At 39.0% G+C, this 21,900-nt stretch overlaps 5 protein-coding genes and 1 long non-coding RNA gene across 8 annotated transcripts in view; 5 read left to right on the top strand and 1 right to left on the bottom strand.

The window, feature by feature from the left end:
• LOC104735475 (polyribonucleotide nucleotidyltransferase 2, mitochondrial) overlaps positions 1 to 7,037 on the top strand; it is a 10,804-nt gene extending 3,767 nt beyond the window's left edge. The window contains exons 2-17 of the mRNA XM_010455280.2: positions 386 to 541; positions 619 to 789; positions 889 to 1,014; positions 1,090 to 1,251; positions 1,323 to 1,442; positions 1,740 to 1,877; positions 2,214 to 2,376; positions 2,546 to 2,671; positions 2,780 to 2,910; positions 3,085 to 3,304; positions 3,389 to 3,472; positions 3,710 to 3,789; positions 3,863 to 4,006; positions 5,549 to 6,277; positions 6,376 to 6,488; positions 6,592 to 7,037. Coding sequence (XP_010453582.1) covers positions 386 to 541; positions 619 to 789; positions 889 to 1,014; positions 1,090 to 1,251; positions 1,323 to 1,442; positions 1,740 to 1,877; positions 2,214 to 2,376; positions 2,546 to 2,671; positions 2,780 to 2,910; positions 3,085 to 3,304; positions 3,389 to 3,472; positions 3,710 to 3,789; positions 3,863 to 4,006; positions 5,549 to 6,277; positions 6,376 to 6,486 — 2,661 coding nt within the window. The 3' untranslated portion in view covers positions 6,487 to 6,488; positions 6,592 to 7,037. The remainder of the gene's footprint in view (positions 1 to 385; positions 542 to 618; positions 790 to 888; positions 1,015 to 1,089; positions 1,252 to 1,322; positions 1,443 to 1,739; positions 1,878 to 2,213; positions 2,377 to 2,545; positions 2,672 to 2,779; positions 2,911 to 3,084; positions 3,305 to 3,388; positions 3,473 to 3,709; positions 3,790 to 3,862; positions 4,007 to 5,548; positions 6,278 to 6,375; positions 6,489 to 6,591) is intronic.
• On the top strand, positions 7,084 to 9,039 carry LOC104735476 (high affinity nitrate transporter 2.7). The gene is made up of 2 exons (XM_010455281.2): positions 7,084 to 8,433; positions 8,531 to 9,039. The coding sequence occupies exons 1-2, from the start codon at positions 7,286 to 7,288 to the stop codon at positions 8,829 to 8,831; spliced, it is 1,449 nt and encodes a 482-aa protein (XP_010453583.1). The 5' UTR covers positions 7,084 to 7,285; the 3' UTR covers positions 8,832 to 9,039.
• On the bottom strand, positions 9,066 to 9,649 carry LOC109128504. The gene is made up of 2 exons (XR_002034949.1): positions 9,393 to 9,649; positions 9,066 to 9,294 (listed from the first exon to the last, which is right to left on the bottom strand). It is a non-coding gene; the product is annotated as an uncharacterized LOC109128504 (long non-coding RNA).
• On the top strand, positions 10,507 to 14,381 carry LOC104735474. 3 transcript variants are annotated; one of them, XM_010455278.2, is made up of 12 exons: positions 10,508 to 11,200; positions 11,451 to 11,564; positions 11,668 to 11,768; positions 11,862 to 11,933; positions 12,033 to 12,114; positions 12,243 to 12,323; positions 12,635 to 12,673; positions 13,181 to 13,246; positions 13,339 to 13,488; positions 13,880 to 14,008; positions 14,116 to 14,182; positions 14,293 to 14,381. In XM_010455278.2, exons 1-11 carry the CDS (start codon positions 10,952 to 10,954, stop codon positions 14,146 to 14,148), a joined length of 1,116 nt encoding a protein of 371 aa, XP_010453580.1. In that variant the 5' UTR covers positions 10,508 to 10,951; the 3' UTR covers positions 14,149 to 14,182; positions 14,293 to 14,381. The 3 variants fall into 3 exon arrangements, 2 of the variants coding, with proteins under 2 accessions (XP_010453580.1, XP_010453581.1); XM_010455279.2 differs by having other exon boundaries at positions 10,508 to 10,681; positions 10,785 to 11,200; positions 14,116 to 14,308; XR_759457.2 differs by lacking the exons at positions 14,116 to 14,182; positions 14,293 to 14,381 and adding an exon at positions 13,605 to 13,715 and having other exon boundaries at positions 10,507 to 11,200; positions 13,880 to 13,970.
• On the top strand, positions 15,815 to 18,539 carry LOC104735473 (tyrosine-protein phosphatase non-receptor type 23). Its single transcript, XM_010455275.2, has 3 exons — positions 15,815 to 16,196; positions 16,725 to 17,003; positions 17,282 to 18,539. The coding sequence occupies exons 1-3, from the start codon at positions 15,894 to 15,896 to the stop codon at positions 18,341 to 18,343; spliced, it is 1,644 nt and encodes a 547-aa protein (XP_010453577.1). The 5' UTR covers positions 15,815 to 15,893; the 3' UTR covers positions 18,344 to 18,539.
• Positions 18,743 to 21,302, top strand: LOC104735472 (WD repeat-containing protein 82). The gene is made up of 10 exons (XM_010455274.2): positions 18,743 to 18,887; positions 19,001 to 19,101; positions 19,296 to 19,405; positions 19,501 to 19,567; positions 19,672 to 19,771; positions 20,192 to 20,308; positions 20,404 to 20,541; positions 20,623 to 20,704; positions 20,802 to 20,851; positions 20,993 to 21,302. The coding sequence occupies exons 1-10, from the start codon at positions 18,819 to 18,821 to the stop codon at positions 21,161 to 21,163; spliced, it is 1,005 nt and encodes a 334-aa protein (XP_010453576.1). The 5' UTR covers positions 18,743 to 18,818; the 3' UTR covers positions 21,164 to 21,302.

Genomic DNA, 21,900 nt, shown 5'->3' with positions numbered 1-21,900 from the left:
GCTCGCTTCGCTAATGGCTCCGTTGTTCTCGGCATGGACCAGACCAAAGTTCTCTCTACCGTTACCTGTGCTAAGACCGACTCGCCCCGAGATTTCTTGCCTCTCACTGTATGTTACATATCTTTCCATCATTATTCCCCTTTCGTTTCCCGATTTTGAAGCTATTATGGTTGAATTGTCTAATGAAATCTATGATCTGTGAGGAATTAAGAAATGGTCTGTATATGTTTGGTACCTTTTATGTTGTATGTATTTGTAGATTCTCCAGGAATCTGTGAATTTTTCTCGCAAGAGAAGTTTGTCATTTAAATTGCTTTTTCTGTAATGGGTTCATGGTGTTTTGTTTAAACTTATGTTTGTAATACTTCTTGTAAACTACTGTCAGGTTGACTATCAAGAGAAGCAATACGCTCAAGGTTTGATTCCAAATACATATATGCGAAGAGAGGGTGCACCAAAGGAGCGGGAGCTGTTATGTGGCCGGCTCATTGATAGACCAATCAGACCCTTGTTTCCTTCAGGGTTTTACCATGAAGTTCAGGTATGATTTATTTTCTCTAATTTCGTAGGAAATTGATCTATGTGAAAGTGTTCATTTGTAAATTTGGTGACATGCAGATAATGGCTAGTGTTCTATCCTCCGATGGGAAGCAGGATCCAGATATACTAGCAGCTAATGCGTCATCAGCTGCGTTAATGCTGTCGGATGTTCCATGGGGAGGACCCATTGGAGTCATCCGAATAGGAAGGATATATGGCCAGTTTGTTGTCAATCCTACTATGGATGAGGTAACAGCACTTTATTGGCATATTGTCTAAATTTTTACAAATTTGTGGCCTCTGTTTCACCTTTTTGTACTTTTTGTTGTGGTCAAAATCTGTGTATAGCTTAGCTCAAGTGATCTCAATTTGATATACGCTTGCACAAGAGATAAGACTATGATGATTGATGTTCAATCCCGTGAAATCTCAGAGAAAGATTTAGCAGCTGCCCTGAGGCTAGCTCATCCCGAGGTAGGTTCAAGAACCTTTCTTGGAGTTCCTAGTACAATGTAATGTTATATAGTCTTGAATCGTTTTTTTACACAGGCTGTTAAGTACCTTGATCCCCAAATAAGATTGGCAGAAAAAGCTGGGAAACAAAAGAAGGAGTACAAATTGTCCATGCTTTCTGAGAAAACTTTAGAAAAAGTGACTGACTTGGCTGCAACGCGTATTGAATCCGTCTTTACTGACCCTTCTTATGGAAAGGTGTGTGCTCGCTTTGTTTCCATCTCAAAATTTGATTTTAAGCTCCTAGCCTGATAATTTTATATATCCAGTTTGAACGTGGAGAGGCTCTAGATAACATTGGAAAAGATGTAAGAAGAGTATTTGAAGAAGAAGGTGATCAAGAAAGCTTGAGCATCCTTCCAAAGGCTGTTGATACAGTGAGAAAGAAGGTAGGCTTTATAAATTTGGAATTATATTTGGTTCCTCTTTGCTCTTATTTTGGGCGAACCTGTCCTGATAAACTTGACATAAAAACTAGCACTTGAATAAGATAATTAAATATGTTCATTATGGAAAGCAATATCAATTATCTTTTGTCGAATCAGTTATTATTCATAAGTTTCATTTTACTTTCAGACACATCTCAAAAGATTGCATAGAGAGTCACTAGTAATGTGTTATAGGCTTTTGCATTTTTCTCTTTTGTTCACTGTCTTACTACTATTTCACTTTGACTAAAATATCAGGTAGTCCGTTCAAGGATGATATCAGATGGATTTCGAGTTGACGGGAGAAATCTTGATGAAGTTAGGCCCATCTATTGCGAATCCAGTTATTTACCTGCGCTGCATGGATCAGCACTTTTCTCACGTGGAGATACGCAGGTTCGTCCTGAAACTTTAGTTGCAGAGTATATAAAATAATGGTAGAAAGCTACTTCCCAAAAACGCCTATAAATGTAAACCTTTTGCACCAAACAAATAAAAGAAGAGAATCTCATGGTATTAGGTTGCAGATGGTTAAAAAATCTCTGAATTTTTATATTATAAGCAATGACATTACTCTGTACTTGTATCACTTATATGGGTTGCTTTCCTAGCTTAGTTTCATTCTGTCGCCACTTCAAATAATGTAGCCTGTAAGTGTTGGAGGCAAGCTTAATCAGTTCACTGCATTTAATGAGAATCTTGCTTAAAGATGTTTTGTATGTGTGTTAAAAGGTGCTCTGTACTGTCACACTTGGAGCCCCGGGAGATGCACAAAGCTTGGATTCCCTTGTTGGCCCCCCGAAAAAGAGATTTATGCTTCACTACAGCTTTCCTCCATATTGTACAAATGAAGTCGGAAAACGAGGTGGCCTTAACAGGCGTGAAGTTGGGCATGGTAAGGTCTTTGATTCCTTTTAATGTTCTCAAGTATATCAAACTCTAGCTAAAAATAGAACAAAGATAGATCTTTTTGTCTTATTTTTCTTTTGACATATTAGTGTTTTTGTCATCTAAGGATTTTTTTTTTGTGCTTTATGCTTGACGGCGTTTTACCATTTCTGTAGGAACGCTTGCTGAGAAAGCATTGCTTGCTGTCTTGCCCCCTGAAGAGGCTTTTCCTTATACAGTTCGTATAAATTCAGAAGTAATGTCCTCAGATGGATCCACGTCAATGGCAAGCGTTTGCGGAGGTATTCATTCTCACTCACAGGCCAGTTTGTATTTTGTTTTTGCAAGCCGGTGCAAACTATCATATGTTTCTATTTTAACTTCATAATGAAAGGCTTTCCGCTTCTCAGGTAGTATGGCATTAATGGATGCCGGAATCCCTCTGCGAGCTCATGTTGCGGGTGTCTCCGTTGGTCTTGTCACCGATGTAGATCCATCAAGTGGTGAAATAAAGGACTACCGTATAGTAACTGATATTCTGGTGAGTTCTCTTATTTTAATTTGTTGTGTTTTCTTGTTATGTGATCAGATTAATCATGAAACTGAAATGTGCGGCAGTGCAGTAGTTAATATAACCTTTGTCTTCTAAACCATGAGTAGTAGTATTAAGTTAATAAAAATAGATTTTATAGCAATACATACATTGATTTCTCAGGGTTTGGAAGATCATCTGGGAGATATGGATTTCAAGATTGCTGGCACACGAAATGGTGTGACAGCGATTCAGCTGGATATAAAGCCAGCTGGAATACCGTTGGACATAGTTTGTGAATCCTTAGAAAATGCACGTGAAGCCCGTCTTCAGATTCTTGACCACATGGAGAGAAACATAAATTCCCCACGAAGCCAGGATGGGGCTTCTTCTCCTCGGCTAGGTCTCTTTCCCACTTGTATCTTCGGTAACCTTAACTAATAGGATTTCCCCTGCTCAAACTCCAGAACTTATGTCTGTCTTGCAGCAACGTTGAAGTACAGCAATGACTCACTTCGTAGCTTGATCGGACCTATGGGTGTACTCAAGAGAAAGATTGAAGAGGAAACAGGTTATTTATTGACTTGAACTTTGATTGTTAAAAGCTTCTTTATTTGGATAGAAAGAGTTGAGAAGAAAACTCAAGGGTGACCTCTAAAGACTATATTATCGTGTTGAATTGAAGAAGTCAAGTGCTTTTAAGAAAGGAGTTTCGAAATGAAAGTCATAAACTTATGAATAATATCCCACTTGGTTACTTATAGTTTCGCTGGAAGTTTTTTTCTGATAAAGAAGTTTCTTTGTTTAGGTGCAAGAATATCTATTGACGATGGAACATTAACTATTGTTGCCAAGAATCAGGCTGTGATGGAAAAGGCTCAAGAAAAGGTATCTTTCCGTCAGCTCAGCTTTTAATTGATCAATGATTTTCCATGAATTCTGATTTTATGCATGTCCTCAGGTTGACCTCATCATTGGTCGTGAAATAGTTGCTGGTGAGGTGTACAAAGGCACAGTGGTAACTATAAAAGAGTACGGTGCATTTGTTGAGTTCAGTGGTGGTCAGCAAGGTCTACTACATATGTCTGAGCTATCTCATGAACCAGTAAGCTTTCTCAGTGAAAAACTTTTTCCGTTTCTTTTCCCCTATGGGTTTTCTCAAGTAAACCTAAATGTTTCTCCCTGCCAATGCTTAGAGCGACAATCTCGGAGTTTTCTTGTTTGTTTGCNCGCTTCTCAGGTAGTATGGCATTAATGGATGCCGGAATCCCTCTGCGAGCTCATGTTGCGGGTGTCTCCGTTGGTCTTGTCACCGATGTAGATCCATCAAGTGGTGAAATAAAGGACTACCGTATAGTAACTGATATTCTGGTGAGTTCTCTTATTTTAATTTGTTGTGTTTTCTTGTTATGTGATCAGATTAATCATGAAACTGAAATGTGCGGCAGTGCAGTAGTTAATATAACCTTTGTCTTCTAAACCATGAGTAGTAGTATTAAGTTAATAAAAATAGATTTTATAGCAATACATACATTGATTTCTCAGGGTTTGGAAGATCATCTGGGAGATATGGATTTCAAGATTGCTGGCACACGAAATGGTGTGACAGCGATTCAGCTGGATATAAAGCCAGCTGGAATACCGTTGGACATAGTTTGTGAATCCTTAGAAAATGCACGTGAAGCCCGTCTTCAGATTCTTGACCACATGGAGAGAAACATAAATTCCCCACGAAGCCAGGATGGGGCTTCTTCTCCTCGGCTAGGTCTCTTTCCCACTTGTATCTTCGGTAACCTTAACTAATAGGATTTCCCCTGCTCAAACTCCAGAACTTATGTCTGTCTTGCAGCAACGTTGAAGTACAGCAATGACTCACTTCGTAGCTTGATCGGACCTATGGGTGTACTCAAGAGAAAGATTGAAGAGGAAACAGGTTATTTATTGACTTGAACTTTGATTGTTAAAAGCTTCTTTATTTGGATAGAAAGAGTTGAGAAGAAAACTCAAGGGTGACCTCTAAAGACTATATTATCGTGTTGAATTGAAGAAGTCAAGTGCTTTTAAGAAAGGAGTTTCGAAATGAAAGTCATAAACTTATGAATAATATCCCACTTGGTTACTTATAGTTTCGCTGGAAGTTTTTTTCTGATAAAGAAGTTTCTTTGTTTAGGTGCAAGAATATCTATTGACGATGGAACATTAACTATTGTTGCCAAGAATCAGGCTGTGATGGAAAAGGCTCAAGAAAAGGTATCTTTCCGTCAGCTCAGCTTTTAATTGATCAATGATTTTCCATGAATTCTGATTTTATGCATGTCCTCAGGTTGACCTCATCATTGGTCGTGAAATAGTTGCTGGTGAGGTGTACAAAGGCACAGTGGTAACTATAAAAGAGTACGGTGCATTTGTTGAGTTCAGTGGTGGTCAGCAAGGTCTACTACATATGTCTGAGCTATCTCATGAACCAGTAAGCTTTCTCAGTGAAAAACTTTTTCCGTTTCTTTTCCCCTATGGGTTTTCTCAAGTAAACCTAAATGTTTCTCCCTGCCAATGCTTAGAGCGACAATCTCGGAGTTTTCTTGTTTGTTTGCCATTACTCTAGTTGAGATTTGGTTTAAACTTACCATGTGTTTATGCAATCCTCCAGGTCTCCAAGGTTTCAGATGTATTATCTATTGGCAACTACATCACTGTGAAGTGCATCGATACCGATGTCCGCGGTAACATTAAATTATCTCTCAAAGCATTGTCGCCCAAACCCAAACGCAAACCAGAATCTGATCTTGAAAAATACCCGGTTATGAAAGAGTCCTCAACAGTCTTCATAGAAACGTCTAGTGTTGGAGAGACAGTTGCAAGCATGCCCAGTATCGTTACGCCACCTCAGAAATCTAAGTTAGCAGTTCCTGCAGTTGTCATCCGTACTGCTGTAGAGTGTGATGAGGCAGAGAAATCTTCCCCTGTGGAAAAGAACAACAAACCCAAACGCGCTGCAACACCGAAGCCAGACCGGAAACCCAAATCCACTGCCTCTAAACTGACTGCGTCGCAAAAGGAAGAAGAGGCACTCGAACTTTGTGCTCCAGAAGAAATTACTGCTGAGTCACTGAAGCAAGACGGGAAACTAAAATCCACTTCTCCCAAAAACAATAGCACTGCTTCAACTGTTTCTGATTCTAATCTAGTATCATCTTCAAAAGCCAAGAAATCAACTAGGAAGGAGGATCAATACGAGAACAAGGCGGAAGAGAGTGCAACGGTTAGTACCCGAAAACTAAAAATAGGAACAGAGATGATGGCCAAGGTGCAAGAGGTTCGACCCCTTGGATTGGTTCTTGATTTAGGTGGTGGAATCCGCGGTATGTACAAATTCGAGGTATGTTTCAGAAAGTTACCCTTTTACTCGTTCTCCCATGTTCTTAGTTAAGTTGAAGCGATACTTAATTCTTGCTTGCTTACTATGTATGAGTACAGGATAATGAAGAAACAGAGTTTGAAGAGGGAGACACATTGCAAGTAAAATGTACAAGTTTTACAACAAAAGGAGTCCCTAAGATGGTTTTGGTTGACGAAGAGGAAGACTAGTGGTAAACTCTCTTTCCTCTCTAGAAGGCTTTCAACCCAAGGATCATGTGGAATCGATATCATACGAGAGTTTTCCTATATATATATATTTTTTTTTAATCACAGGGATTGAATCAAGAGATGATTTTAACTGATTTTGGTGAGAAAATCTTGGTAGATAGATTCATTGGCGTCACAAAGGGGTTTTCCTCGGAAACTAATGCAATCAGTAGCGATAACCGGGTAGACGAAAGAGAAATTCAACCCGACCGGTGAATTTGGCGTGTTGTTTTGTTTCTCTTTTACATTGGGGGGTGTTTTGTGGAACCGATGTGGCTGGTATGTTTAGTGTATTTACTATTAGTAACTGATCGTATTGAGATTTTCGAAAGGTGCGTAGCGTAAGTTTCATCGCTTTTTGTCCCGTTTCTGCAAAAATACAAAAACTTAGTCGGCAGCTAAAAATAACTTACGCATCCCAATAGCACTATCTTGAAAGATATGAGTTGTCCAAATATCTTACTATTTTTTATTAAGAACAAAAGAAGAATTTTGTACGTCTTTTATTTGGTTCTTGTTCGGTTAAAATGTAACTTAGATATTTTTGTAAATTAAACTTGAAAATTGCCAAAAGTTTGCCTCTCAAACATTTTAAATGTTTTTTCTTTTTTAGTTTTTATGTCAACCATTGAAATGTTCATTAAATGATTAAACTCAGTTGACCTACCAAAAAAGGAAAATTTAAATTCAGAGATAACGTTTCATTGGGTGGTCGTGTAAGTAAGAGTCGCCGTCAGCGAGTTTTTCTACTCCCTGAGTAATGGAGCCATCTCAACCGTCGCTTTCACATACAACTGTCCCGGTGGATTCCGACGGCCGAGCCACCGTCTTCCGACCGTTCTCTCTCTCCTCGCCGCACTCACGAGCCTTTCACCTAGCATGGCTCTCACTCTTCTCCTGCTTCTTCTCCACTTTCTCAATCCCTCCTCTTGTCCCCGTCATCTCCTCCGACCTCAACCTCTCTGAATCCACCGTATCCGCCGCCGGGATCGCCTCCTTCGTTGGCTCTATCTTCTCTCGTCTCGCTATGGGACCACTCTGTGATCTCATCGGACCAAGAACTTCCTCGGCTATCCTCTCTTTCCTCACCGCTCCAGCAATTCTCTCCGCCGCCTTCATATCCTCTCCGACGTCGTTCATCCTCCTTCGTTTCTTCGTCGGCTTCTCCCTCGCTAATTTCGTAGCTAATCAGTACTGGATGACATCCATGTTCTCCGGTAACGTCATTGGTCTCGCTAACGGCGTCTCAGCAGGTTGGGCTAACGTCGGCGCCGGTATCTCTCAGCTCCTTATGCCTCTCATCTATTCCACCATCGCCGAGCTCTTTCCACGCGCCTTTGCTTGGCGCGTGTCTTTCGTGTTTCCCGCCGTTTTTCAGGTTACAACCGCCGTACTCGTTCTCATCTACGGCCAAGATACTCCCAACGGCAACAGAGAAACATCGAAGCAAAACAAAATCAGAACTCCTGAAGAAGAAGGAGAACATTCCAATTTCGTTGAGATTCTTATCGGCGGACTTGGGAATTACAGAGCGTGGGTCTTAGCTCTGCTCTACGGATACTCGTACGGCGTCGAGCTCACGACGGATAACGTGATCGCCGGATATTTTTACGAGAGATTCGGGGTGAATCTGGAGGCGGCGGGGACGATCGCGGCGAGTTTCGGGATATCGAACATAGCGTCGCGACCGGCGGGAGGAATGATATCGGACGCGCTGGGGAAGAGATTCGGGATGAGAGGGAGGCTCTGGGGACTCTGGGTGGTGCAATCGGTGGCTGGGTTGTTGTGTGTGTTACTCGGACGAGTTAACTCGCTCTGGGGATCCATCGCCGTCATGTGGGTCTTCTCTGTTTTTGTTCAAGCTGCTTCTGGCCTTGTCTTTGGCGTCGTCCCTTTCGTCTCCTCCAGGTTTTGGTTAAGCGTCGGTTTAATCATTTCGGTTTGATTTTAATTTGGTTTGGTTTGATTTATTCGGTTAACTTTTGTTTTTATGAAATTGACACAGATCTTTAGGAGTGGTGGCGGGGATTACGGGAAGTGGCGGCACAGTGGGTGCGGTGGTGACGCAGTATCTGTTGTTTTCAGGCGATGGTGTTAGGAAACAGAGAAGTATTTCACTTATGGGTTTGATGATGTTTGTGTTTTCACTTTCTGTTACATCTATTTACTTTCCACGTTGGGGTGGAATGTGTTGTGGCCCTTCGTCGTCGTCTTCTGGAAGTGAAGATGTTTCCCGGCGACTTCTGGACGACGATGAAGAGGAAGATGGTAAAGTGAGAAGTGGTAGACTTCGTCCCGTTTGTTGATTGCGTATTTGTGCTGCCAAGCATTTGGCCATATCAGAAGTAATGGGTAATGGCCAAGTAATTAATTAATACACTAGGCAGATTAATCTTTTGCTATAGGGGGGTTTTGTGGATCAAAATGTTAATGGAACACTTAAGGAAGAATTTGTTGTTATCATGTCAAAGAGTCTTTAAACTTTTTTAATATATGTTCTTGTTCGTGTTGAAATTGTCACTCCACAACAACAATATAGCTGACGCTATTGCAAAACAAACCAGAGTTAGTTTGCATATCTTTGAATATATTGGAGGGTAATACTTAGACTAAGTGACTGTAACAAATCAACTCCTAGTGTAGTAGTGTTGACGTCAAAGAAGAAGAAAAACAAAGAAAAAAAATAGATAACATCACAAACATTTTGATCAACTCGATCATTGTTTTGGTTTCTTTTTGCCTAGTTCTGTTTCTTTGTCAGTCTCTCATCTTGTAAAAGACAAAGAGCAAGAAAATTCTAGTTGATCAGTCACCATTCAAAGCATTTATTCCGATATGTAACATTATAAATTCTTGTAAAAACTAACCCCATTAATTTGGTGAATGAATGAAGTCACCGACGTTGATAAGTTTGGCTGTTTGGACGGTAGAGAAAGAGCTCAGCAGGGGTGACCTGAGAACACATGAAAAACGAGAGATGTAACATAATAATGACGTGGCATCATTACAATCGTTGATTGCACATGTGTTCTCATGTCGACCCTGTCGAGATCCACTACCTTGACGATTTTTTTCTCTCTTTTGAACCAGTCATAAATACATAGGATAGTTACAATTCGAGTACCGATTTCCCTGAAAACTGATGGGGGACTAAATATGTATACACCCCACAAGTTATGAAGGGATTGGGCAATAATGGGTAGTACACAATCTTACCACCAAAAATTGTAGTACACTGGCTTAAGTACTGTTGCATTCATTTACGTTTTCTTGTAGTACAAAAAACCTTCAGACAAGACTTGTGCAGCTGCAAAAATTGATTAAAAGAAAACAACATTGTACTTGTTTGAAACTTGAAAGTACAACGGCGAGTTTTGTACTAGCTGGTAGGAACGATCAAAAGAGTACAAGTGGTTCCAAAGATGCTCCACGTGTTTGTCTACTATTCACGGTTGATATTTCTTTGACGAACCTGTGTGGCCTGAAGTAATTTTTTCGTAATAGTTTTATAGAGTTGCTATAACTAAGTCTGTACACGTTATCGTTGAATTTGTATACATGGTTATGTTTTAACTTTTAACCCAAAAAAAACATCGTATCTATATTTCATACATGTTGCAATTGAGTTTATACATCTTTACAAAAATTCGGCCAAAATTCAGTGTTTTGGTTATAAGTTAGAAACTTAAATATAATCGCAAAATTCTGAATTCACACGTACAAAGTACAAACTATCAAAATGTCATTCTAACTAAAAAAAAAAAAAACGAAAAACAAATAATGCATAGACAAAGAAATTAATGTAACAACCTCATTTCGGCCATTATCATTAAATTTTGATAGTTGGGGGTTTATGCTGTAATTAAAATGATTGAACCAGGTCGGTTAGCGTTTAATCGGTTTAAAAAATATTAATTAGGTGGGTATGAATTGGACCGGGCTTCAATTTTGCCAGTGGGAAGTGTTCGCTTTACGAAAAAACAAGAGAAAGGCCCACCTCACCAGCATCTCTCCCTCACTTTCTCACTCTCCAAGTCTCCTCCTTCCCGTGAAAGCTGAAAGCTCATCTTCTCCTTCCACGTGACTCGTCTCCCCCGGATCACAAAGCTTCTTTCAGCTCGAAGACATCGTCCTTGGAGTTCGCTTCAATCAACCGGTAAATCTTCCACTGATTTTGAAATAGATTCTTCCATGTTCGATCTGATTCGGCTTCAGAGATCTAGAGTTGATTGCCTCCAAACATCTTGAATTTAAACCAGAGACGAATACGACTTAGAACAAGATATATATATATAGAGAGAGAGATACGAAGCTGTGTTTACCGTCTAATTGACTATGTAAAGTTCTGATCTACGGAGACGAATGGCGGGAAAATTGACTTGAGCCGCGATTTTTTTTTACTGGGTGGGTGGATCCAATCCAAAAAATGAAGAAGAAGGCGTCGCAGCAGAAGTTACTGTACAGATGGAAGAGGAAGGTATACGGTACATTGATGTTCGCTTTCTGCTTGGGGACTTTCGTATATATCCAAGCTCGTTTCGCATTTATCCAAGCTCGTTTCCATGGAATCACTTCGTCTCTCAAGCCTCGCCTCGATCAGAAACCTCAGATTGCTTTCCTCTTCATTGCCCGGAATCGACTCCCTCTCGAGTTTGTCTGGGACGCTTTCTTTCAGGTATACATACACTTCTCCTCCTTTCTCTAATTGGGTTCTGAAACACTATAGGTTAGATTCTGGTACTTGAGGATCAGATGTGAGTCACTAAAATCAGCTTGAAGTTACTAGAGTTGGGATCTTTTGGATGTTTTCACTGTTGGAATGTGGATTCTTTAGTTATATAAATTATGTTTTATAGCTATAAAGAATTTGTCAAAGCCATGTTGAAGTATCGAGCTTGGTCCATGATAATTATGTTCTTTTGCAGGGTGAGGATGGAAAGTTCTCAATATATGTTCATTCTAGACCGGGATTCGTACTCAGCGAGGCTACAACTAGATCCAAGTTCTTTTTGAATCGGCAAGTTAATGACAGTATACAGGTTGCTGCTATGAGAATGATGTATCAGTTTATCATATCATGATTTTTTTTCATTAGCAGCTTTTTTTTTTTTTAAGGTCGTCTGATTCATTTGTTAATTACAGGTAGACTGGGGTGAATCAACCATGATTGAAGCAGAACGTGTATTGCTCAGACATGCACTTAGTGATCCATTTAATCACCGCTTTGTTTTTCTTTCTGATAGGTGAGATTGATTCTGTAAATATCATTTTATGTCTGGATTGCAATTGATGAACCTGCCTAACTAAATTTTTCAGTTTGTTTGGTTTCTTCTCAGCTGCATACCTCTGTACAGTTTCAGCTACACTTATAACTATATCATGTCAACACCAACTAGTTTCGTTGATAGGTCCGTGATGCTTAAATACATAAACTCCATACTGTAACTTTGATGCCAACAGAAAGAAATGTTTATGTTGGAATCACTAAATATTTTTCTTTATTGCAGCTTTGCAGATACAAAAGATAGCCGTTATAATCCTAGAATGAATCCCATTATTCCTGTTCATAACTGGAGAAAAGGATCACAGGTAAAGTTCCAATCCCTTGTTGTGTAAAATGTATTTCTAAATGACCACGAATTCTGTCATTCTGAATGTGTACAGTTTAGCTGACATTATCTCTGCTATGTTTTCTTCATCCTATCGTCTTCTCGAAGTGGGTCGTTCTGAATAGAAAACATGCAGAAATTGTGGTGAATGATACATCCGTCTTTCCTATGTTTCAGCAGCACTGCAGAGTAAGTTGTTGAAACCTTCACTTCATTAGCAAGCTTAGGAATACTGTAATTAAATTTTTGAGCTGTCCGCTAGTATAATACTGAAAAGAAGGATATACTCTCTTTATTTTTTAATCTTTTTTTTGGTATGAAATACTCTCTTTATTTTCATTCATTCAGTTTCAAAAGATAGATGGTTTTAGCTGCCAAGAGGGCTTAGAACCACTGATCTTAGATTTGGGTGTTATTGTGAGAGTTACTGTGTTAGTGGAAAGTTCACTGTTGTTGTCTTGGCTCACTCATTAACTTTTTTCATGCATATGATCTTGCAGAGAAAATCACTTCCAGAGTTTTGGCGAGATCGTCCTGTAGTAAGTTGCTATTTCTCTGGTCACAGATTTAATTACCGCACCATATTAACAGTTCCTCGTCACCCCATAAGCTCATGTCCATTTGATTCCTGCACGTTTTAGGCCATGTTCGTTTCATCATTTACCATTTCCATCTAAATGATCTATTTAAATGATACATCTAAATGATTCATTTCAATGGCAAATGACCCAACAAACAAGATAAAAAAATAGTTCATTTGGATGGTCAATCAATAATTCTCCTGTAATTTTTTGATAAACCATTTTCATCCAAATGGTCCAACTAGAATCATCCAAATGAGTTTCAAATTTTTGCCTAAAATTTTAAAACCCATTCAGATGATGATGCTCTTTTTTTGACAAAAACGAACAACACATGAATGATTCATTCAGATGGTCCATCCAAATGAATAAACGAACAAGGCCTTAGTCTGTAGAATCTGGAAGGCATTTCTAGCTTGATGACCAGGACACGATGTATTGTACTAATGTAGTCTTATTGTGTAGCCAGCTGAAGGTTGGAAGGAACACAACTGTATACCTGATGAGCACTACGTTCAGACATTGCTATCTGTAAGATTAATGTTTGATCCAGCCGTATGCATTGTCATTTAGAAATGAATGGTACAATTAATCAAATCTGGTAATCCTTCTTAAATTTTCAGCAAAAGGGTGTAGATAGCGAACTCACACGTAGATCACTGACACACTCAGCTTGGGACCTTTCTTCCTCTAAAAGAAACGAACGTCGTGGATGGCATCCTATGACGTACAAATTTTCTGATGCGACTCCTGATTTAATACACTCCATTAAGGTACACATGTTATCACTTCTTGGACCAAAAGAGAAATTGTGGGTTCAGATTTTTGGTAAGGTCCGGGCATTTGGTCTTACGGTTTAGATATCTTGGATTTCGAGTACTGTATTCAGGTTTTGTGAAGAGGTAACACCAAACTCCAGACTAAAACTGAAATGAAACCGGTTCGATTAGGGTCTCAAATTTTTCGTTCACTTGGGGTTACCAAATCAAATCAGAATTGGGTTAGTTTGTTATATTATGGTAATGCATTCTTAAGACCAACATTTTATTTGGTAGAACTAAAACTCTCCATTATGTATCTTTTTTTTTTTCTTGCTATGGCTTTAACCCTCTTTACAAGCTTAAAACAGAAATTGAATCACTTACCAAACACATTGATTCACAGGGAATAGACAATATCAACTACGAGACGGAATATCGGCGAGAATGGTGTAGCAGTAAAGGGAAACCGTCGCCGTGCTTCCTCTTCGCCAGGAAGTTCACTCGTCCTGCTGCTCTCCGCCTCCTCCGCGAAGTAAACCTTTCTTTTAATAGCATGGCTTAAACTAAGAAAATTAACATCACAAACATATTACTGATGAGCTCATTGTGGGTTTCTTGCTTCCTCTGTTTCTTTGGCAGTCTATCTTGTTAAAGGACAAAGAGCAAGACTAGATCAAACACCATTCATAGCATATATTACACATAGGTACGTGAGGTTACCAAGATTTACAACAATATTTGTATTTTTTATTTCATTTGTAGTACTACATATTTCGAAATTACATAGAAACTTACCATTTGGTATATGAATAAAAGCTACGGTGTTGATAAAGATGGACGGTAGAGAAAGAGCTCAGCAGGGGTGACCTGAGAACACATGAAACCGAGAGATATAATCATTACATGGCGTCATTACATCCCTTGGTTGCACATGTGTTCTCATATCGACCCTGTCGAGATCCACTACCTTCAAAATATCTTGTGTTTTGATCTGCCTAGAAACCGCTGGGAACTATTTATATACAATCACACATAATGAAGGATTGAGTAGTACACAATATAACCACACAAATTGTAGTACACGGAACAAAGTTTTGTAGCATTCGTTTATGTTTTGTATAGTACAAAAAAAAACTTCAGACTTGTGTACTGCAAAAATCATTAGAAGAAGAATGAGGAAAATCAACATTGTACTTCTCTGAAAGTACAACGGTGAGTCTTGTACTAGCGATTGTTTTCGAAAGTTACTATGATTTCTTTATGGTCCCTAGTCCCTTATTCTAAATTTAGATCAAAATGACTTCACAATTACAAAAGTGGGGGAAAGTAATAAAGGCCCATATTATTGAATTTGGTTTAATTACTTTCATAAGAGAGTGGAGGAAACCAAAAGTAATGAAAGCCCATTACTGTGACAAAGGAATACAAAAGAGAGAACGCGTGATTTTTGCATACATTGGTTTTAAGTCCCACATCGTAAACACACAGAGAAAGATACAAACTCAATCCATATATAAGATGTAGATTGCCTTCTGTTAAAAAACCACGGAGCCGTGCGATAAGCACATAGCGAACTATTCTTTCGCCTTTTACTAAAGAATACCGTGTGTTTGTCGTACTAAGCGGCATACGCCTATTTTTGGAGGGTTGTCTCTTGTTGAGAACAACCTCTATCAATCATTAACTTTGAAAATTTTCTAAATAAATAAAGTTTCCTTAGCCAGCAATTTATGAAACTAAAACGTCTTAGCTTTTCCTCAGTAAACTTACTTATGAGCTGATTTCTGTTGAAGTGTTAGCTTACACTACTAACACTAGTCCCACATCGGAAGAGTATTAGCCAAACAAAGACGTTTTGCTATAAAAGGACTCGCAAACTTTAAAACAAAGCATACCTTTCTCGGCTTTTTGGCTAAGATAGTGTAGTATCTGTTCTTATCAGTTTAATACCTGATATGTGGACCGTGGCTTTTATTCAAATTCAAGTGTGGTATCCACACGATATTAACTCAAATGTTTAGGGAGTGAGCCATCGAAATAGCTTGCTATTTGTTCTCATGTTCGTCGCCCATGCGTTGCACTATTGCAAGGGCTTGGCGTATCCCACCAAATCACAGTGTTTAAAGAACTTTAGTCACCCATAATATTAAAATATATGTAATCTTCTTCCTGTCTTAAAATTATCCACTCTTACTCAAATCTTGATGTTTCTTCCTAATGGGCTAATTAAGTCTCCAAGCCCAATGGGCTACAGCAAGTCTTCGAATTGATGTTGACACGCTACAGTAGAAAAGAGATGCTGACTTATACGATGTGGCCGATGAAAATTAATTTTTAATTTTTCTCCAGGAAGTTAAACGAAATCATATAAAATCTAAGGGGAGAGATTATTATATAATGCAATACAACTTCGATCGATGAATACGTCTATGTACTCGGATAAGCAGATAATGGATCTGATGAACGAAGACAATACTAATAATAATAACTCACAAGACGGCGGCGATCACCAGAAGCACCGTGCCGGTGATAATAACAACAATGGCTTGGAGTCGAAGAAGGAAGCGATCTTTCCTAGCTATGATTTCCAGCCTATTCGCCCTATTGCCTCTGTCGGATTGTCTCACCACGCTTTAGATCTCGCCGGATCTGTTAATTCCACGGCCGCTAGGGTTTGGGATGCATCTGATCCAAAACCGGTTTCAACTTCTTCCGCAAGAGTAAATATTTTCTAAAAATTCTCCCCTTGTCTTTTATGATTTGCGATCAATCTCCTTTGTTTGTGTCTCTGTTAGTTTTTACCACGATTACGGTATTTTGCTAATTAGAATCGGTATTAAGGTTTAGAAGAATCATAAACAGTTATTTTGACTGTGTTAATGGATATATATATATATATATATATATATATATACTAGTTCTGGTTCTCAAGCTCCGCTCTGTGTTTTCTTCACTCTTCTGTGCTTACATTTTGCCTGACTTGATCTGTTCTTAGTTCATCGTTCAGAGACTAGTTGTGTAAGCATCATTTTACATATCTGTCTTTAATGTTTCATTCAGTATAAGTTTTGTAGAAGACCACCTGATTTTTTAGGTATTATATATGATCTACAGCTATTGTGTCTATTATTTACTTTTATGTTTCATTACCAGTTTGCTTTAATCTTGCTTTGATGCTTGCATTGCATGGTTAGGATAATCGTAGTTATCACACTTTTAACCTTGTTGCATCTGATTCGTTATTACAGAGTTATGGTTCCATGGACTCTCTTGAACCTTCAAAGTTGTTTGCTGAGAAGAATCGAAATGCCTCAGAGTCAGCCATTTTATCTGCGATTGATCGCACAATGAAGGCACATGCTGATAACCTGATACATGTCATAGAAGGTGTCAGTGCACGTCTAACTCAGCTGGAGACCAGAACTCGAAATCTCGAGAACCTGGTGGATGATGTGAAAGTTTCTGTTGGGAACAGCCATGGAACCACTGATGGGAAACTGAGACAGCTTGAAAACATCATGTTAGAGGTAACTTAACTCTAACCTTAAGTAAATTAGTTTGAATTTATAGAAACAACCTAATGAATCTGAGATATTAGACTAAGCGTTATTCTCTGCCTTTTGGATGCCAATTCCACTATTCTAGCCTGGCCTGGGAGTTATTGATCATTTAACTTCAAAGAAGTTTCTGGTTTCATGATTTTTATTTTTTTCAATGTCTTTAATGCATTTGAGCTTTCATTCGATATACCATCTATCAAGCTTCTAGATTTCTCAGTACCTTCTTTGTATGATTGCTATATCAGGTGGAAAGCGGTGTACAGATGTTGAAGGACAAACAAGACATAGTTGAAGCCCAGCTTCAGCTTTCAAAGCTCCATTTTTCAAAGGTAAACCAGCAGCCCGAGACACACTCTACACATGTTGAACCCACTCCTCAGCCACCCGCATCACTGCCTCAGCCACCAGCTTCTGCTGCAGCTCCCCAGTCTCTTACTCAGCAGGGCCTCCCGCCACAACAATTTATCCAACCGCCTGCCTCACAGCACAGTCTCCCGCCTCCTTCATCACAACTGCCTCAGCTTCCTAACCAGTTCTCTCCCCAACAAGAGCCTTATTTCCCTCCGCCTGGTCAGTCCCAGCCGCCTCCAACAAACCAGCCTCCATATCAACCTCCTCCTCCAACCCAGTCACTGCATCAACCACCTTACCAGTCACCTCCTCAACAGCCACAATACCCACAGCAGCCACCTCCACAGCTCCAACACCCGTCTGGCTACAACCCGGAGGAACCACCTTACCCTCAGCAATCTTACCCACCAAACCCTCCTCGTCAACCACCTTCTCATCCACCTTCAGTTTCAGCCCCATCTCAACAGTACTACAACGGTCCTCCAACGCCACCATCAATGTATGATGGATCAGGTGGGAGATCCAATTCAGGTTTCGCTTCCGGGTACTCTCCTGAGCCTTACCAGTATACCGGTCCACCATCCTCACAGTATGGAAACACCCCGTCTGTGAAACCGCCACATCAGAGTGGAAGCGGATCTGGTGCTTACCCACAGCTCCCAATGGCACGCCCACTACCACAAGGATTACTAATGGCTTCAGCCATCAGTAGCGGTGGAAGTGGCGGCTCCGGTTCCCCAAGATCAGGAAGCCGAGCCCCAGTGGATGATGTAATCGACAAAGTGGTAAGCATGGGGTTCCCAAGGGACCAAGTGAGAGGAACAGTGAGAACATTGACTGAGAATGGTCAAGCGGTTGACCTCAATGTTGTTTTAGATAAGCTGATGAATGGAGATAGAGGAGGTATGATGCAGCAGCAGCAGCAACCGCCAAGAGGTTGGTTTGGTGGTCGTTAGCTGTGTTAATATCTCTTAATTGCGGATTCGATGACATTGTATAGTCGTATTTTATCTCTCATGGCAGATTTCCTCGAACATATCTTTGGATTTATTACCTTCTTGTTTGGTTTGCGACTTCATTATTTGTTCAACGCTTTCCCCTATGTATTTGAAACTTGAAGCTCTTCAGTCATTTATTTTCCCCTATGTTTCATTCATTTGCGTATTTTGACCATTTGGAAATCACAGACCACCTACTACATAAAGAAAAGTCGCTGCGTGCAGGCTCTATTATTATCTTTCCTTAGCCAAATAACGACATGTAGTTTTTATCGACTGGAACTGAACGAAAAGATGTTTCTTCTTTTATTAAAACGGCGTCGTCATGTCACCCGCGAAACCCACTAAAACTCTTATTAGTTGGTCTCTCTCGCTCCCGTATCTATCTCTCTCTCGGGGTTTCTCGTGCTTCACCGGTTGTTTCATCTTGACGATGTCGTTGACGGAGCTAGACGACGGACTTGTGCGCAGGATGGCCATCGGCGCAGTCTTCTCTGATTTCGTATGGACGGATTTTTCTCTTTTGTATCCCCTCATTTGATTTCAAATTAAGTTTGGTAGAATCCAGATTTCGAGGTTAATCCGTTCAATTCTCTGGTTGTTGGGATTTTACAGGGAGGGAAGATACATTCAGTGGGTTTCCATAGGACCGATGACCTACTGGTTACATCCAGCGAAGATGATTCACTACGCCTCTTCGATATCGCTAACGCTAAGTCAGTTCATCCTCCCTTATTTAGGTTTTCGATTAAGTTCTACCAGTTTTACTCTCAAGTAATATCGAAGAAATATTTCGGATAAAAACGATTAGTTTGGATTTCTATGGAGTATGAAATTTTCTGTTGCACAAAGACTGGAATTAATTTATTTTTATCTGAAAGTTTGTATCGATGTGTGTTTAAAAACGTAGACAGCTCAAGATTACATACCATAAGAAACATGGCACAGATCGTGTATGCTTTACTCATCATCCCAGCTCTCTTATTTGCTCTTCTCGATACAATTTGGAATCTACTGGAGGTGAGTCGTTCTTTATATTCTTTTTGCTTGAGATTGGTTAATCAATTAAATGGGTGGATATTAAACTTACTTGAATACTTGTTTTTTTGTACTAGAATCCTTGAGATATCTTTCAATGTATGATAATAGGATCCTTCGCTACTTTAAAGGGCAGAAAGACAGGTCTGATGTCACCTCTGGAACTTGGAATTGGATATATCTTTGTTTACCTACCTACTTACACTAGTAATATGAACATTTGATAAAAAATTGTTCTTCTGTTTCAGGGTTGTATCGCTTTGTATGTCTCCAATAAATGATAGCTTCATGTCTGGTTCTCTCGACCGAAGTGTCAGACTCTGGGATCTTCGTGTTAATGCCTGCCAGGTTAGTTTTCCAGCTTTACAAAGTCTGAATATTGGTAGAGTTTCTAGCAGAAAAGTGCCATTTTCCTTTTGTGCCCTTTAAAGTAGCGTCTGAATTGGAGCAAGCATAGTTTGGAGGTAGCGTCTGAATTGATGTATATGGTTTCATGATTTAGGCTTACCCTTTAAAGTAGCGTCTGAATTGTAACAAGCATAGTCTGAATTGGAACAAGCATAATTGGGAATTGGATATAGAGCATAGTTTGGAGGTTTAGATGTTGTAGTTGTTGATGTTGTAAACCTCCAAAACCTAAAAATTAATGTAGATGTTGGAAGCATTTGACATTTAGAACAAGTTTTCTCGATTTAGGCTATCTTCTTTTCTTGTCTCTCTGTGAATGTATATGGTTTCATGATTTAGGCTTACCCTTTTAGTCAATAGGGAATTCTACATCTTCGTGGTAGGCCTGCAGTTGCCTATGACCAACAAGGCCTGGTGTTTGCTATTGCAATGGAAGGAGGTGCTGTTAAGTTGTTTGATTCCCGGTGTTATGACAAGGTTAGCTACTTAGTATGATTCATACAACCTTACACATGACTGCTCTTGTAGTTCTAAGTTATGACTATTCAACCCAATTTCAATCTCTTATGTAGGGTCCCTTTGACACATTTCTGGTTGGTGGGGATACTGCTGAGGTTAACGATATAAAATTCAGCAACGATGGAAAATCCATGCTCCTGACAACTACGAATAACAATATCTACGTTCTTGATGCATATCGTGGAGAGAAGGTAATCACATTCTGTATCTTTTACTTGGAGAAGAAATAAGTTTCAGGTTTAAATTGGTAAAGCGGGTATGTTGTTTTGCAGAAATGTGGTTTTAGTTTGGAGCCTTCCCAGGGTACATCCATAGAAGCCACCTTTACACCAGATGGCAAGTATGTTCTGTCAGGTAATACATTTGTTAGAAACTACACAACATCCAAATTTAACCAACCAAATCAGATAAAAATCTAGACCTCACAGTAAGTTTTCTTTTTCGGATACAGGTTCAGGAGATGGAACCTTACATGCTTGGAACATCGAGAACCCATCTGAGGTAAATGCAGAATAACCAACACCACCAGGATTGTACATATCCACTTAAAATATGATGAATTATTCAGAAATTTATAGCTACTATGCCTTATGCTTGTCACAGTAGCTAAAGTTTTGTCCGGGGTTTTGTCTAAAAAATCAGGTGGCGAGGTGGGAGAACAATATAGGAGTAGTGTCGTGTCTGAAATGGGCACCTCGTAGAGCCATGTTTGTTGCTGCTTCGACGGTTCTCACATTCTGGATACCTAACGATGGTGAGCCGCCAGTTCCCGCCGATCCTTCTGCTGGTGACCAACAACCTCCTCCTCAGTGACGACATTTGTGTTTCCATTATGCACTTGTGTATTGTGGTTTTAATTTTGCCAATTAGAACAAATGTAAGCACTAAGCACACAAGTATTTGAATCACAAAATACAAAGATCTCTTAATTGATTCACTTTGGTTTTGGGTACTGGTTAGTGGTTACAATATTTTGTTTTATTCTAAAAGGAAACGGATACATTAGTTTATTCCATACTAACATCAATGTTTTTTCCTTTATGAAATTGCACATATTTTTTGCAGCAGTTTTTACATTTAATATTTATATTCATATCCAAACAAGGTTAGTTAATTCTCTCTACTATCCTTATAACCAAACAGAATTAAAATATTTTGAATATTCATATATATAATATTCTATAATTAATATAGATATTTAGAAGATTTATTCCATATTAAAAAAATTATTCTCCTATCATTTTTTTTTTTTTTTAAATTTAAATATAGTGAATCGTCATATAATGCATAAAGTTAATAAAAATGTATATTTTTCCTGCATATATTGTGATTTGAATTTTTTAAAACGAACATATATTACTCAATTAATATAAAAAGTGTGTGTTCAACATACATATATAGTAAATTAACCGTATAGAGTAAATTATAGAATTTAAGAAGTTTATAATTTATAAGTGACATATCTAAACTTAATAAAAAGTTTAAAATTATGAATATTTAAACATATTAAATTTTCAAAATAACACAAACAAGTTATATTACATGACGGT

The sequence above is a fragment of the Camelina sativa genome, chromosome 13 (assembly GCF_000633955.1).
Source record: "Camelina sativa cultivar DH55 chromosome 13, Cs, whole genome shotgun sequence".
NCBI classification, from domain to species: Eukaryota; Viridiplantae; Streptophyta; class Magnoliopsida; order Brassicales; family Brassicaceae; genus Camelina; species Camelina sativa.
The sequence above is the reverse complement of the archived record's forward strand: the minus strand, read 5'-3'. Positions and strand labels throughout refer to the sequence as shown.